The sequence below is a fragment of the Lingula anatina genome, chromosome 1 (assembly GCF_051362555.1).
Source record: "Lingula anatina isolate TDL-2025a chromosome 1, LinAna3.0, whole genome shotgun sequence".
Taxonomy (NCBI): Eukaryota; Metazoa; Brachiopoda; class Lingulata; order Lingulida; family Lingulidae; genus Lingula; species Lingula anatina.
In genome coordinates, this window is record NC_141767.1 from 16,165,615 (window position 1) to 16,181,103 (window position 15,489).

General features: G+C 34.9%; 1 protein-coding gene across 9 annotated transcripts in view; it reads right to left on the bottom strand.

The window, feature by feature from the left end:
- Positions 1 to 65: 65 nt before the first annotated feature.
- The window catches only part of LOC106172719 (rho family-interacting cell polarization regulator 2), a 28,167-nt gene continuing 12,743 nt past the window's right edge, over positions 66 to 15,489 (bottom strand). For 8 of the 9 annotated variants that reach the window (XM_013553532.3, XM_013553542.2, XM_013553543.3 and 5 more), the window contains 18 exons: positions 14,458 to 14,539; positions 13,137 to 13,160; positions 11,946 to 11,999; positions 10,567 to 10,710; positions 9,861 to 9,924; positions 9,136 to 9,305; positions 8,434 to 8,582; positions 7,680 to 7,824; positions 6,745 to 7,416; positions 5,592 to 5,725; positions 5,011 to 5,239; positions 4,646 to 4,778; positions 3,605 to 3,763; positions 3,227 to 3,376; positions 2,834 to 2,983; positions 2,445 to 2,575; positions 2,104 to 2,197; positions 66 to 1,815 (listed from right to left, as the gene is read on the bottom strand). In XM_013553532.3, coding sequence (XP_013408986.1) covers positions 1,718 to 1,815; positions 2,104 to 2,197; positions 2,445 to 2,575; positions 2,834 to 2,983; positions 3,227 to 3,376; positions 3,605 to 3,763; positions 4,646 to 4,778; positions 5,011 to 5,239; positions 5,592 to 5,725; positions 6,745 to 7,416; positions 7,680 to 7,824; positions 8,434 to 8,582; positions 9,136 to 9,305; positions 9,861 to 9,924; positions 10,567 to 10,710; positions 11,946 to 11,999; positions 13,137 to 13,160; positions 14,458 to 14,539 — 2,782 coding nt within the window. In that variant the 3' untranslated portion in view covers positions 66 to 1,717. The remainder of the gene's footprint in view (positions 1,816 to 2,103; positions 2,198 to 2,444; positions 2,576 to 2,833; positions 2,984 to 3,226; positions 3,377 to 3,604; positions 3,764 to 4,645; positions 4,779 to 5,010; positions 5,240 to 5,591; positions 5,726 to 6,744; positions 7,417 to 7,679; positions 7,825 to 8,433; positions 8,583 to 9,135; positions 9,306 to 9,860; positions 9,925 to 10,566; positions 10,711 to 11,945; positions 12,000 to 13,136; positions 13,161 to 14,457; positions 14,540 to 15,489) is intronic. The other variant, XM_013553548.3, reaches the window with a different exon arrangement.

Sequence of the window (15,489 nt, forward strand, 5' to 3'; positions counted from 1 at the left end):
TGAAGTTATCTCTGCACGTTTCATACAATGATGCCAAAAAATTATCAGAAAGGCCCAACAGTATATTAATATTCATTATTACTTTATTATAGCAATAAGCATGTATACCATCAGTCAATTTCATTATAGGCAAAGCAATAAAATAAACTAATTTACTGCCAGTTACTTAAAGAATGTCATGAGAGTACAATTATCTAAATACTATATGGTTAAAGGGTACAAATTATTTAACAAAGAATGCAAATCTCCAAGGATGGAACCAGTCACTTAATGCTATACACGCAGCATGAAAAATATCTGCCATGTACATATGTAAACTGATATCAATTTAACATGTGTAAAACAATTTCTGTATATCAAATGAATGATATCAAAGATTTCTCAACCACTAATACTATGGCTAAAAACCTAATATAGGCCACGAGTCCATAAATAATGGCAAGAATCTGCAATGAAGTGTCTACATTTATCATTGAAGTCAGATATACTGTACTGAAAATAATAATTTGCAAGAGTATTATAAACAAATGGATAATACCAAGGAACTCCCCTCGAAAAAAAAGGCAATTATTTTAGCCATGTAAACAGGTTGCTTTGCTAAATATATATATATATAATAGAACAGATAACCTTGCTTGTTCAATATGGCCAATGACTTGCTTTTATACAAACCTCTTACATGACATCTTCCATTTTAACTTTTTTTTTTAAACAACAGGAAAATATAATAGTTCCTACAGTATCTAATATCATTCATGGCCACAGTGTATAATGGCAACAAAATGCCATTTCTAATCAACCAATATCTATACTAATACTGAACAGATGAGACAGGATAGCAGCAAAACTGCTGCCACATTACAAATAACTATGGATATAAACAACATGATTATCTGAAAAAAAAAAAACTAATTAAATCAACGTAATATGTACATAATAATACAGTCTGGGCTATATAAGCATATAGTGTTACAATCAACTGGTGCCTGCAGGCCTTATCTTTGGTATTATAGTTTCAAATCACTGTTGACTAGATAACTTCCCACAACCAGCTATCAACTTTTGATTTGATTTTTGCACATTATCGATTAAGATATCTACATTGATCAGTACTGGAAATGTATAAAAGAGAGGGCAAGTATGGCCTACATACCAACACTGAAAACCATGTTTTGATCTTGCTTTTTTTCTTTACCATTTTGACATCGACCACTGAATGTCTTTCTTAACATCTGCTGCCTCCATTTACCCATGCAATTCACAGGCCTTCACTAATCTTAAAAATGTAGCAATCAAATTTGCTTTGGGTCTGAGTACAGGAAGCAGATTCAGGTCTCAGATCAGTCTACCCAGTAATGCACACTACAGTTACTGCTGTTTTCTTTTTCTGATTGATTCTTGATATCCTTATTTTATTTTATTTTTTATTTTTTTTTTTTGTAAAAAATAATTATTCAACTTATGACAATATCAAAGAACCAGATACATTTTACAGAGTCATAATCATGTTTGTCATAGGCAACCATTGAATATACCCATCTTTTGTAATTTAATATCTTAAATAATGGATTTGTGGCTGTTTACTTAATCAGTTTTCCATTTTACAGATTTTGAGGTCAATGTGTTTTTGGCAATTACTTCTTACAAATCTTGACAAAAAAGTTGGTACTTTTAAGTCGCCTGGTTCTGTCTTCTTCAAGATCAGAACATGTAGGGTTTATGCTTTGATTCCAGAGTGGTTGTGTTTGACATCAATTCCCTGAAACCCATGTGTATGTAAGGAGGCAGCCTCGTACGCCCTACGTCCTGCTTCACCTGAAATACCAGAACAGATTCCATCAGACACTCAATACAAATTTTCAATGCATTTTAACTCCTGAGTCCATCTACAACTAAAAAAACGTCTTGTCCGTTCACACTTAACTTTCACTGTTTTTGAGAGACAAATGATAAGGCTCAACCAGATATTCAAGCTATGTACCTAAGTTTTTTTTAATACTTAGGTACTTATTATTAACATTTCAAAAGTTAATATCAATATTTGTTTCTCTAGATATTGAAATGCTGTGGTACATTCTGACCAATCTATTATATTTTTCTTACCAAATGAAAATACTGCCTCTTTTGCACTTTTCTTGACAACAATAGAAGTATCAGTCTCACATACATAAACTAGCTGCTCTATAGTTTCTGAGGCCTAAAAAGAAACATGAGAACCATTAAATAATGGAATACCTAATTTCTTCACAAATATACATCAACTATTTGACTGCTGTAAAACACACATCACAAATATAAAATATACTTCTTGTATAGTTAATGTTTTTTCATCTTTAATTCCCTTAAATATTTACAGGGAGATATCTATATTGTATGCTCATACTTCGAGTTTATGCAAGCTTTCCAGGCATAAACAATGCAAAAAGGACCAATGAAATACTCACTCTAAGGGCTGACAGAGCCACACAGGCTCCACATCTAATATCTGCATTGTGATCTTCCAGTGCCTCAATGAAGACCTTCATCACCTGGTCACGTGACATGCGGTCAGACGACAGCCTTTGTAAGTAGGTCACTGTAATGGAAAACAAGACAATAAGCTTTCAAGTTATGAGATACTGAGGCAGTTTATCTTAGCGACAGGTCAACATAATTTGAATCTTCATAACCTCCCATATCTAAATGTTTATACTGCTTATCCCCTTTAATATGAAAAAAGCATGTGATAAATGGTTCACAGGTGATAAAATAAGGTGTTTTAAAATAATTCAATTAGATTATGAAATTCAAAAGGAAAATAAATTAGGATTTTCTGACATTTTTTATCCCATACCTGTTGTCTGCTTGATCTCTGAATTGTTTGATATGAGCAGGAGTGTAAGGAGCTTGATGCACTCAGTGGGAGGGACATCATACTGGAAGGCTTGGATTGTTTTGATCACCACATCTGGATCAGTAGAACGCAGCTTGCCACACATCCACACTGTGAACAAAAGGGGGCAGCACTGTTAGCCTCAGAAAATTTCCTTTGACAAGTTTCAACAAGACAGGCTTATGCTTGAATATTCACTCCAGTTTTAAATTCAGTAGATATATTTTCTAAGAAACATTTCTTCCTGGCACTGTTCATAAAAAGACAGTTTACAAACATTCTATTTAAAATTTTATTTTAATCATTTATCTAACACAATCTTTTTTGAAGCAGCCCAGGCCTACTTCTACTTACATTCTGTTGCCAGGTCCTCTACATACTCTGCCACACTTGGCCTGCTGTCCTCACTGAAGAAACTCAGAAACTGGTGGAGTGTCACATTGGCATTGCTATCTGGATCATAGCTTGGCATGTCTAGGATCTTTGCTAATGTTTTTCTGAAGACTGTAAAAAATGATAAGAAACACACAATTAAATACCACTTAAATACCACATATAAAACATTATGAATTGAGTTTAATTTTGCTTTTATGTTAAAAGTGCATTAGTGGTTAAAAAATGGATAAGCTCTTACTGTGTGTCCAAACAAATGCTAAGTATGCAACTGAATCATTGCCTGATTTAAGTAAACTTCTTTCACTTAAGAAAAAAGTTCCTCTTCGAAGCATATACCTTTGCTGGCTACAATATCAAACTTGTCTCGGATTCTCTCTCCATAGCTCCTCTCTAGCTGTGCCAGGAACCGCTCACTGTTCACGTACAGACCACTGTGATCTACAGACTTCTGCCAGAACTCTTTCAACCTGGGATTACTGGTCACTTCACTCATTACTGAAATCATGTATAATATATATTAGTAAATCATATAATTTATATGCTTTAAATAACAATGGTGTATTCCATAGTCAATTTCCACTGCTACCAGGATTTTTTTTTCTAAATTTACCTTGATATCTATAAATATTTTTTCTCCTAACTGAAAATTTACCCAATATCATCATCTTCATTACAGATCAAATTTGCTCAATCTAAATTATATTTTATCCTTGCAGTGCATAATTTCTCACCATGTTTAAAACCCAAGAAAGATATATTTCAATCAAGTTCTAGAAAGACATCTGAAGCGAGAAAATCCAACCTCAGCTATGACTACTTATTTCAGAAAATTGAATTTCTATCGATTGAGCAAGAACATCTCCCAGTAATAAGTCCAATGTTATTCCACTTGGGACAGACCCAGGTTGTCCATGTAACACTCAGAAGACAGAATAAACAGTCAAAATCAATACTCCGAAGATGGTTTGGAAAAAAGATCTTGTCCTTACATATCACAGCTGTTTCGATCAAAATACTTGAACTAATCCAGATTTCTTTGGCAAAGAATAACTTTCCCAAACGAAACTTTTTTGGGGTAAAAGAAATCATTTGGAATATCTAAACTCAAAACTTATCAGAGGAGTGAAAACTTTTTTTGAAAAGATATAACCAAGAGGCAGTGTTTTACACACAACAAAATGGGTCAGAATCTAGGGTCAAGTTCTCTATCAAACATTATGTTTGGGTTGGGTTAAATCACAAGATGCCAGAAGGCACCTCAGGTACATGACTTCCCCTGTAGATATATCAGATCTTTCACCCTTCACAGTACACTGACATGTCAAGAGTGGTAATGTTCACCTGAGATTTTTATTTCTGATAACAGCATGCCCTCACCTTTCTCTATGTTGGCCACATGTTTTCCTGCTTTGGCTATGTCGAGCAGCTTCTCTATGATTTTTCCCTGCATCTGAAGATGATCCAAGGAATACGTCTCCCGACATTTCAGTGGACCAAATTTTCCAAGGTTCTGAAAATGAAGAGATATATTTGCATAACCTTAGGTGATTAACAATGACTGTGAAATTAAATCGTAAGAGTCAGTTCTCTACTGCTTATCATGTAACTGATCTTACACCACATCATGATTTACAACTTTTTATTGAACAACATAAAATTCCACCTGTTTATTGAATTAATCTTTTTATTTAAACTGGAGACTTAGCACAGTGGTGTCAATCTCTGCTAGACTATACCCTTACATTGAACAGTCTGTCACAGTAGATGAGATGGAACATCAAGCACACATCCACTGCGTCATTTCCCGTACTAGCTGGCTCTGGACTAGTCCCTGCCCCAGCAAACTGTCTGTCCTCACTCAGCCTGTGAGCCAGAGACTCTATACCAGAGTCTGCCGTGGTGGTGGTCGACTCGGGACTAATCAGGGGTTTGTCCTCTAGACTACCTCTGCTGGACTTTCTGCTGGTACTCCTGAGGAGGCAGAAAAGGATAAATGGTTAATTTTGAAATATTATCTATTAGCAGTAGAGACTTCATTCTAGTTTTTATACATACAACTTATCTACCAAGTAAAGGCTTATATGTAAAGGCTTAATTTTAATTGTTGTAGATCAATATCAATTTATACTGTCATACTGGAACTGGCAATTCAGTTTCTTTCTATGTTAATCCAATTGAGAAAAGAAATCTCATAACCCAAGTCAAGTTTCAGATTTACTATGGGTCAACTTTTTAATTTTCAAATTTTCACATGTGCCTTGCTTATCCAAAAAGCATTCCCATAAAACTTGAAACACAGGGCGCCATTGTTCCAGACGTGTACCTTCTACTAGGGCTGTCCCAGTCCTCCTGATTGCCCTCTTCCTCCAGGTCTAGGAAGTCAAAGGCCTCCAAAGCACTCTCTATTGAGATACTGTGAACGCTGGGAGAGCGGGACCGACTCATTCGCTTCTGTTTCTAAATAGAACACAGCATGGGTGTTAGATATATAGTGCAAAGGGTTTACATAAGAAAAAAAAAGAATGATAAAAATTTTATATATTTATATAAATTTCTCTTCTTTGTATTAGAATAGTTCTACAGAAGCTGATTATGTGAAACAGTTAAATACAAGCTCATTTGGCTCATTTGAAAAAAGAAATGCAATACTCCCGCCCATATTCCATTGTCACATTAAATGAGGCGGACAGTTCTACTGCATGATTTATTCTCTCTGAGAATAATTGACTCCCAGGGTGGCAATAAAGTCATCCCAATACTTAAATGAAGTATGATTTGATTGCTTGGTAAATGACCAGAATTTCTGTTACATTACTCATCTTCTACGCCCAAATTTAACTAGCAATTTTTATACAGAAAGAAAGGCTAAAAATATATCAATCTTGAGAGCATTTTAATCAGATATTTGCAAATAGATCAAAATTTTGACAGGGAAATCTAAATCAGTGCTGTAGTTCAAAAGAACTTGCTGTGCAAACATTTTGCTTAAAATGTTTTGGTTTTATTGATTAGACAAAAAAGTGAATCATAATGATACAATTTTCTTTTCCATTCAGTCTGCTGGAAAGTGGAACAATTATTTCGATTTGAAAAATTACATGTGAGTCATATATCAGATTTCAGCCAACTTCACTAATGACATAAAAGCAATACAGTGAGACAGTTGAAGGATGAAATCTCAGCAGTGAAGCACATTTGAAACCAGATTAAAGACATTATCCCTTCAACTATTCCTAAGTCAGAAGACCATTTAAGGAAAATGAATCTTTGTGTAAAATTTGATTTTTCACTAGGTTAGTCAAACTGTGAAAATCATAAATAATTACTATGTGAATTTAGTGGGCAAGAAATTACCAGAGCCCTGCCCATGGATTGTTATGAATTTTGACCTGGGTACAAGATACAAAGCTAATATCTATGATATGTATAATGTGTAATTATGAAATGTATATTAAACAACATTGTATAGCACTCACTGCTAGCATTTCCTCCAGTCTGCTAATCTGCTCCTCCAGGTGCCTTAAAGCTGGATACTGGCCCTGGTAATCCTCCAGTGTTGTCTTTATCGCATTCAATGCCTGCTCCAGAGTTCTTGGCACCTCTTCATGAGGGCTCAAATGCATACCCGTAGTTTCTGACAATAATCTCATATCAAAAAGTTTTGGTTTTGCCACCCTTTCGGTGCCCACGGGCTCCTGGGATGACAAAAATATCTCACTCTTAGGCCTGGGCCTGTCTTGTTTACTGCTGCCATCTTGTGAATGTTTCTCCTGATGACTAGAACGTCTTTTAATCTCAGTTTTTGAACTTGACGCCTCATCAAGTGGCAATTTTTTGTAGTCTGAAGTAGCAGGAGATGTTGGTTCACTGTGAACAACAACATCTCCACAGATTGAATGTCTGTTGCCAATTATTAATGAGTCATCATGGGGCCTCATTTCTACAGGGACTGAGAAACGATTGGGCACAAATACCAAACTTCTGTCATGGCTACCTTCTCCCAAGAATTTGTTCTTTCCATATGCATTATCTCCAAGCCTGTTTAGTCTGTCTGTGGATACAAACTCAGACACTGGTCTTCCCACACGGCGTGTGGGGGAGGAAGATGAACTGCTACTGCTGCTGTTGGTACCAAGGCTGTGTTTGTCCTACATAGGAAAATGTTTCCAAATTAAGAATTCTCTCTATGTCTTTGCTACAGTATTATACTGTTTAAGTTTTAATTAACAAAAGATTTTATTTATTGATGGAATTTCGATAGGTACGGATGGTTTTTAGTCAACCTAAATTATAGAAAAAAAAAATTCTAAAAATTAAAATCTGGTTTGTCGGGTAAGGATATTCTCTCTCTCTCTCTCACACACACACACACACACACACACAAACACACACACACACTTGTTAATCTTACAGGAGAAAACCTCCAGTCTGTCAGCCTCCCATCATCTCCAGTGAGTACCATAACTGAGGAAGCCTTCTGAGCCCTGGCCGCATTGACATGCACCCTGGGCAGTCCACTCCAGCCACCACCTATATCTTCAGCACCATCTAGAGGACTGAAAACAAAGATGACAATATCATTAGAATGGTATTGGCATAGTATGGTATTGTATTTTAATTATTCAAATTGTATATGTAAGTGTTTAGTGCATTGAAATGTTTTATTATAGACTGCTCTTTATAAGAAATATGATTCTGTCATAAAACTATCGTAAGACATTTATGACATTGAAATTGATATAGGCCATCCTTAACAATACTCAATGAACTGAATGTCTTACCATGGATCTTTTTTTATTTATTAATATTGGGTTCAGCAGTTTAATTGAAATGACATTTTATGGAAAACATAATCTGCATTTAATCAAAACTAACTTTCAAATTAGTTTTCGATTATTGCCAATAACTTTAAAATCTCTTTGAAAGCAACTTCTGTTTCACCAACAAGTTAGCCTAAAAGCAACTATAAACAATAAACCTATTACTTTAAAAGTGGAACAATGTCACACAGTAAAAAACAATATGATTATTACACGAGGAAAAAGCCCACTTTCAACTTCTGCCCTTATCTGTCAAATCTCTGACGTGAATCAAGAATCCCACTTTGTTTTCTACAATATTACAGGAAATGGATAAATCAATAGCAGTCTCTTCTTTCCACTTACTTCCAGCTGATGATAAGACTGAGTTTTAGAGAGCCAATCTGGTTGAGATTGACAGTCATCAATTGTGGGTTGGCTGCAAATAGGTCTTTGGTATCGCAGTGTTTTTCTCCCAGCAGTGTGTTACGTGACAAAGTGTGCACTTCCTCTGCCTACAATAATCAACATGTTGTGTGAATAATAAAATTGCAGCTGGCTTATGTGCCTACCATATATTTACTGGAATGAGGAAGAAGTGTGATTTATTAGAATGTGGGCAGTTTTTTAAAAGTATTTTGCTCTTATGTGAAGGCAGCAATTAATTTGCTTTCCAAATTTTCCTTTTCAAGCTCCACATAAAATTTACCTTTAACATTTAGTCAATTTTTTTTTAACAGTTTGGTCATGTTCATCAACCACAAAATGAGAAAAAATTCACTCATTTGCCTTTCTTAATTATCTTTGACATCAATTTTAATGAGCTTTGTTAAATGATGACAATAAATCTTGTACAGAACATTACTGATATACCAATAAAAATTCACGTAAATGTAATTACACTTCAAACGTATTGTTTGTTGTTCTTATCCAGCTCATATCCAACCTATACATTTAAATGAGCCTGACAGACCTACAAGTGTGCAGCTATGAGTGCCTCCATTAATATGTGATATCACGGGTGTCCATTATGAGACATCATGTGTGTGGAATGCACGTGCAGCCTACCTTAACAGTGAAAACATGCCCAAGCAAGCACTTGAACATGGTGTTCCCGTGCTCCCACTTCTGCTGGCTACTCTTGTTGATCTTCCCCTTGGCCTTCCATTTCTGAGATCCATGCCTGATAGTGATATCAAACACATCCCCTGGGCACAGCCTGGCAAAGCCCACCATACCTGGAACACAATCGGGCAAGCTGCGTGACTATCTCAACATCTTGACAATAATTCCTCATAAATTTTAAACACCATTTACAATTCCCAGTTTAACAACAACTACTACAAAATGCTGTCACCAGTCACATTTTAGAACTTAAAAATTATTTTGAGAAATTTGTCCATATATCTTATCGAGGAATTAATTCAATAGTGCAGACTGGATACTATTTTCTCATGTTTTTACCTTCAAAGTGTCTTTTCATACATAAGAGCTAGGTGTTGAATATAAATATCATATTTATACATTTCACTTTCATATATGCATTCTTCAAGAGTTACTCTTTGATATAAAGGAAAAATGCCTTCAGCTGATGTAAAGCTTCTTGTAATGCTTTTCCATAAGAGTACATTTACACTCTGAATAAAATGACATCATCATGCAATGCTAAATTGTTACTTTTGATGAAAGTTACAGATTGCAAAATATCCCAATAGGACTGGTTTGATTTCATCTCTACTTTCATCAGAATTTGCTTCTTTCTATTGCTTTATCAGTAAGACTCATCTTCTCACCTTTGATTCTACAATGAAAAGCTCCCATCACGCTTTCTAACTGGGCTTCAATTGCACACATATTCTGGAAAATAAAGAAGGAAAAAAGTTCACAAATGTTGTACACTCATTCAAAAAGAGATAAATGTTTGCTTTTCAAATCACCTTTTATCTCTTTGCCCTCTACACAAAAGTACTATTAAGTGACACATTATTCAACTGTAAAAGTTATGTTTCTCACACTGATGAGTCAACTTTTTCCCTCCTCTGATGCAGAAACATAATTACATTCCTCTTACTTATCTCCTGACACAAAACATGTACATATGCTGTATAACCTACAGCAACCAACACCAATATCCAGGTAAACTGTCAAGAGCAGGCACATAATGAACAAGACTGTGGATTATCATGTTTTCTTTTCTTCTGAATTTCCTGTGTGAAATCACACCTTTTCACTACAGTAATTACTCGATCTTTTCAATCAGGGAAAATTGTGAATTTCACAGATACTGTATTTCTTAAGTCATAGTTTTTTTAAAAATAACAACATTCCTATTGAGTGGTAGTAACAAAGTTGAAAAGCAGGCTATTCTACTCTTTGAAGTAAAAGCACCACAAATGATATACAGAAATATTAATTTTTATGATGTTAAAATAATGATTTTTGCCCATTGAAAAGATAAGACTCTTTGCCCAAATAACCATCAGACTTCTGTGTTGTTACCTGATTGCATTCTTTGAATCCCAGCTTGACATTGGCAAGATGCTCTTTCTGTTTACCAGGCGATGAGATAAAAGCACGTGCCATATGCCGTGCACCATCTCGCAGACGTAATTGCACATGATACTGTTCGTGAAGCTCTTCAATCTGTAACAATGAAAAATAAATAAAAGACCTGGAAGCAATGAGTGTGTGAAAACAAATAGGGGCTCATCATTTATTTATTAAAAATGCAGAATGACAGTCAAACTTGCAAGGCTTCATATTAAAGCCGAAGAATATGTTTTATCACAGAAATTATGAGCATTGTATTATTGTGACAGATAAATAGGAATAAGGGACAAAACAGAGACCTTGACAAATATGACCACATGAATACTTTCCAATTTTTTGAACAATAAAAGTGGAAAGGAAGTTTTCTAAATTGGAGGGACAATTAAAGGTATAAATATCAAAATTTAAACTGCAGATCTAATCAGTGTGTGTGTGTGTGTGTGTGTGTGTGTGTGTGTGTGTGTGTGTGTGTGTGTGTGTGTGTGTGTGTGTGTGTGTGTGTGTGCACGCACACGCGCATTAGAGCACATATCTTCTACATGAAGGTGAAATCCTCATTATCTTGTTCTAAAGCATATTATCCTTCCACTACTTTTGTAGTAAGTACAGTTTTTAAACATTAAATATAATTTATGATGACAAAAACGGCAAACCTATACTAACCACAAGTTCCTTCCAATGACTTAGATGTTTCACTGACAGATATTTTCTTAAGGACACCATTCCCCCCTCCTTTTCTTTTTTTTTTTTTTTTGAAAATGTAACTTATAATTTGTATATATGTCTTTATATTATTTTCATATGGTGAATAAACAATACAAAAGCTTCAGGAATAAATATTTCACAATAATAATAATGTACTCTGCCCTTGAAATAAGAAAGGCAAAAAAAAAAAAAAAAAACATACATTCCACAATTTAACAATTGTTAACACTCTGACTTTGTGTGACTTGTATCCATTTTTACAGTGACACAGAACAAGTGACAAGTCCCCACGAGGAATAGGAAATATGCAAGCTCATGCAACTCCATACTTCAGTATGGTAATGTGTAAACAGCCACCCTAAGGCTACCGAGCCAGCGTGCATTCTACTCAGTAATACTGTATGACTCAGAGGGCACATTATACATCAACATAAAATTCAAAAGCTGGAACTAATGGAAAATCTGCGGGCCTGTATGCAAAGTACTAGGAGCGGATGCATCCTCAGTCTCAACAACACAATGTAATCTTAATTTATTATTCCTTTTTTTTTTTCAAGTTATAACTTTTGGCTTGGAGATGTGTTATTGCTTCATGAATAAGTGATCATGTTATTGATTCTCACCTTTGCTAAATGGAATTCCAGCCTTTTCTTGTATCTTTCTGCTGATTTGATTTGCTGCAAATTAAATGAAATATGTAAGGAATATTGATTTGTCAAACATATGTCATTAGTTGTTACCTGACTTATACAGGGACCAATGGCAATGCCATGTATTTTACATAGAGGTTTCACTAAACTGCATCTAAAATTGCTCCAAAAAAAGGGCTAAATAAAACAAGCATGATGAAACCAAATGCAGAGTGTGGCATGAAATTATTCTCATCACGTAAAAAGAAATATTTCTATGGAATAGGCAGGTATGTTGTGGTAAACCAAAAGGGAAATACAGATAATTCAAGCCAAATCATCCATATCTTTTCTACATGCTGGAGCAATCTCCCACACTCTCAGGTGCCTCTGAGGCAGGAGCACGAAGAAAATAAAGATATAATATTACAGCAGAGATGCATTTATCAAACCAGATGCTATCATTTAATGAAGGTGTTGCTCATAGAGGTGCCTGGCACTTCAGTGGAAGCTGTAACATTAACATGATATCCCCCCCTCCCCCTCAACCCCTTTCCCCATATGAAAATATGGAACTTGTATGAGACAGGGAAAGATGTACACCTACAGACTCACTGCCACCAACAGAAAATGTAAAGACGAAAGGTGCATGCCAAGATCACTGAATACGCTGCTAAAATTGAAAAGTTGTTAATCAAGCAAAATCCAAATGGCAGTGATGCAAATGTAGAGAAACATGCATGGGAACACATAAAGGTCAGGTGATTGGGCTCATAATGCATGCTTATATATGTTCTTGACTTAAAATTCAAATAAAGAATGCTCCTTGGAATCAATGTGAACTTCACAATGGCCTATCTTAGTTGCGGTAGTTGACATAGATCTTTCCATTCAATCTCCATATTTAAAGCATATGTAAAGGTAGTTCTTGTGAAAAAACTGAAGACACAAGATAATGGCAGTACAACAACATCAATAATGGTTTTCAAACTGCTATGTCCATGCAAGCATTTTATCCTTAAGTGACAGATTTGAATGAATTAGAGTTAGTAGAATTTATGCAGCAAAAACAGTTATTAATATGTCCCCATGAACAATAACAAAAAAGAAAAAACAGTATGACCAACAAAAAGAAAGAAAAGAAAGTGATATAAGCAAGTAAAATGGACAATGAATGCCAATTACCTTGTCCATTTCATGAAGTTTTGCCTAGAAAAGAAAGTTGGCTCTTTAGGGTAGGTAAGACAAAAAAAAATAGATATAGAGAGTAATTCCGCATGGTTCTGGGCAATTTCTAAACTTCTTATCTGTAAGTACTTTGGGTAATAAAAGGAAAAAATGTCAATAGGTTATAAACATTTATACTCTGCATCTATTTTTTCCACATCCCAAATGACATTAAGATTCTTTGGACAAAAAAAAAAAAAAAAAAAAAAAAAAAAGAAGAAAGAAATTACCTAAATAACAAGTAGCATATACTGTATCCATTTTTAAACATTATTATTCAACACCTGATAATATTAGAAAAAAAAAAGATAAACTGAAACAGAAGGGTGGTCTTTTGTAGTACACTATTAAGTAAACAATTTGAATAAACAGGCATTTCTTGTTAACAACATAAAAAGGTCACAAAAATATTACAGGTGGAAATCTCGTGGTGAAATATTGGCAGGAACATCATGTTTCTTGACGAAAGCAACTTAAATTTCAGCTTTCAGGTCATAACCTGAACCTTGCATTAGGTCCCCTATTCTTATCAAGTTAAATCTTTCCCTCATTTCTTTTTTCCTGTCAAAATGAAAATTCTCTGTACATTATCTAGTATTTCCAAAAAATGGGTTTTCATGACACAGGATTCTTCGGCTTGTTTGATGGTGAGAAAAATGGAACCAGAAATGCAATGCAGTGAGACTATTAGCTTAGACCCTTATAAAATGCGTCTTGATTGCCTACTTTTCAAGGATCAATACTTCAGGAAAACTTCAAAGAGAAGATTATTGGAGCTAAGCAAGAATAGATAGTATGTCAATAACAACTGTGAAAATGAGTGATGAAAATTGCCATATTCATCATTTTATGTCACATGAACTGTGTAGCCTAGACCATTTCATGTGACAATTATAATGTTCAGTATGAAAAACTTATTCTAAGCAAAAATAATCAATTAAACGCAAAAAAACTTTCAACAAGAGTTTCAGTCATGCCAGATATCAGTTATATCCACCACATAACTTGTGTCAAAATTCTCACCACTGTGAAAAAGAGGCATATTCAATTATAATAATTTGATGAAACGCATTCACCAAATCCATGTATAGTAAATTAGCTGCATGTCACAAGAATTTCCCTTAGGTTGACATGAAGCAAAATCCCCAATGATTTCTTTTCCACATCTCTTGGTATCCATGGAATCAAATGAAGGTTAAATAATCATGACAGATGAGAGTAATACAAAAGCGGACTCCTAACTGAGCTGCAGCTGCATCAGTTGGATTATTTTGCTCACCTGTGCAGAAGAGGAATTTGTGATTTCCTCGGACTTATTCCTCAAGGACTGGACATCTTCTTCTGTGGCTGCTATGCAATCACTGAAATGAAAAAATAAATACTGGTAATAATCAAGAGACTAAAATAATGTGTAATGAGTCTGAGCAAATGTACCCCCTCTCCCCCTTTAAGGTTCCTTCAAACAATAAGGGTATATGACATGAATTCAACCAACCCCAAAATGCTAATGTTGACATTTTTGCCTGCATTTTAATATTTGTCTTGATTATATATTTTTTTCTTTTTTTCATTTCACAAAAGGCACATATTTATTTAATGCCAACTAACACTTTTGTCCTCAATTTGATGTTTGGCTGATATAAATTTTCATTTCACAAAAGGCACATATTTTTCAGCTTATCAGGGAAATCCTGGACAGACTGTGAAAGATTTATGAACAACAGAACCAGGTGTTGGCTCTACATCTCGATCTGCTTTCTTCAAGGTCCATCCACACTTTCAATACAAAATGGGTCTCCAACATTTCCTTATTAAAAAAAAATGACTGGGCCCCAGCCCAGCAAAAAGCCACCTGATTAAAGACTACATCTACATCTATTATTTTGCAAAGGTGACCTTTTGGTAAACAGGAGACAGACACAATCTGACTAGTACACAATCTAGGAGTAAACAGAATGTTATGGAACCCATTCCATCTTGTCAAGTGTGAACAGATATTCAGAGAGCCAACCTCAAACTTCATTTTCTAGAGTTCCTCAGGGGACTGGATTAATTTAGCCATGAAAAGGGCCAAAATCAATTTCACAGTGTGACAGACAATGGAGGCATTAGACATAATTCCTCTGCACATCATTTCACAAAGGAACTCATTTCCAAGACATGTAAGTCTTAAGAACAGAATTCTGAACATATAATTTCACTGCTGTTATTTCATAGATGAAGGAAGAGGTGCAAAATAAAATGAAATAAAATAAAAGAAATATTTCATTTCACTCTTAGAAAATATTCCACAAAAGATCTTTCCTCAAAA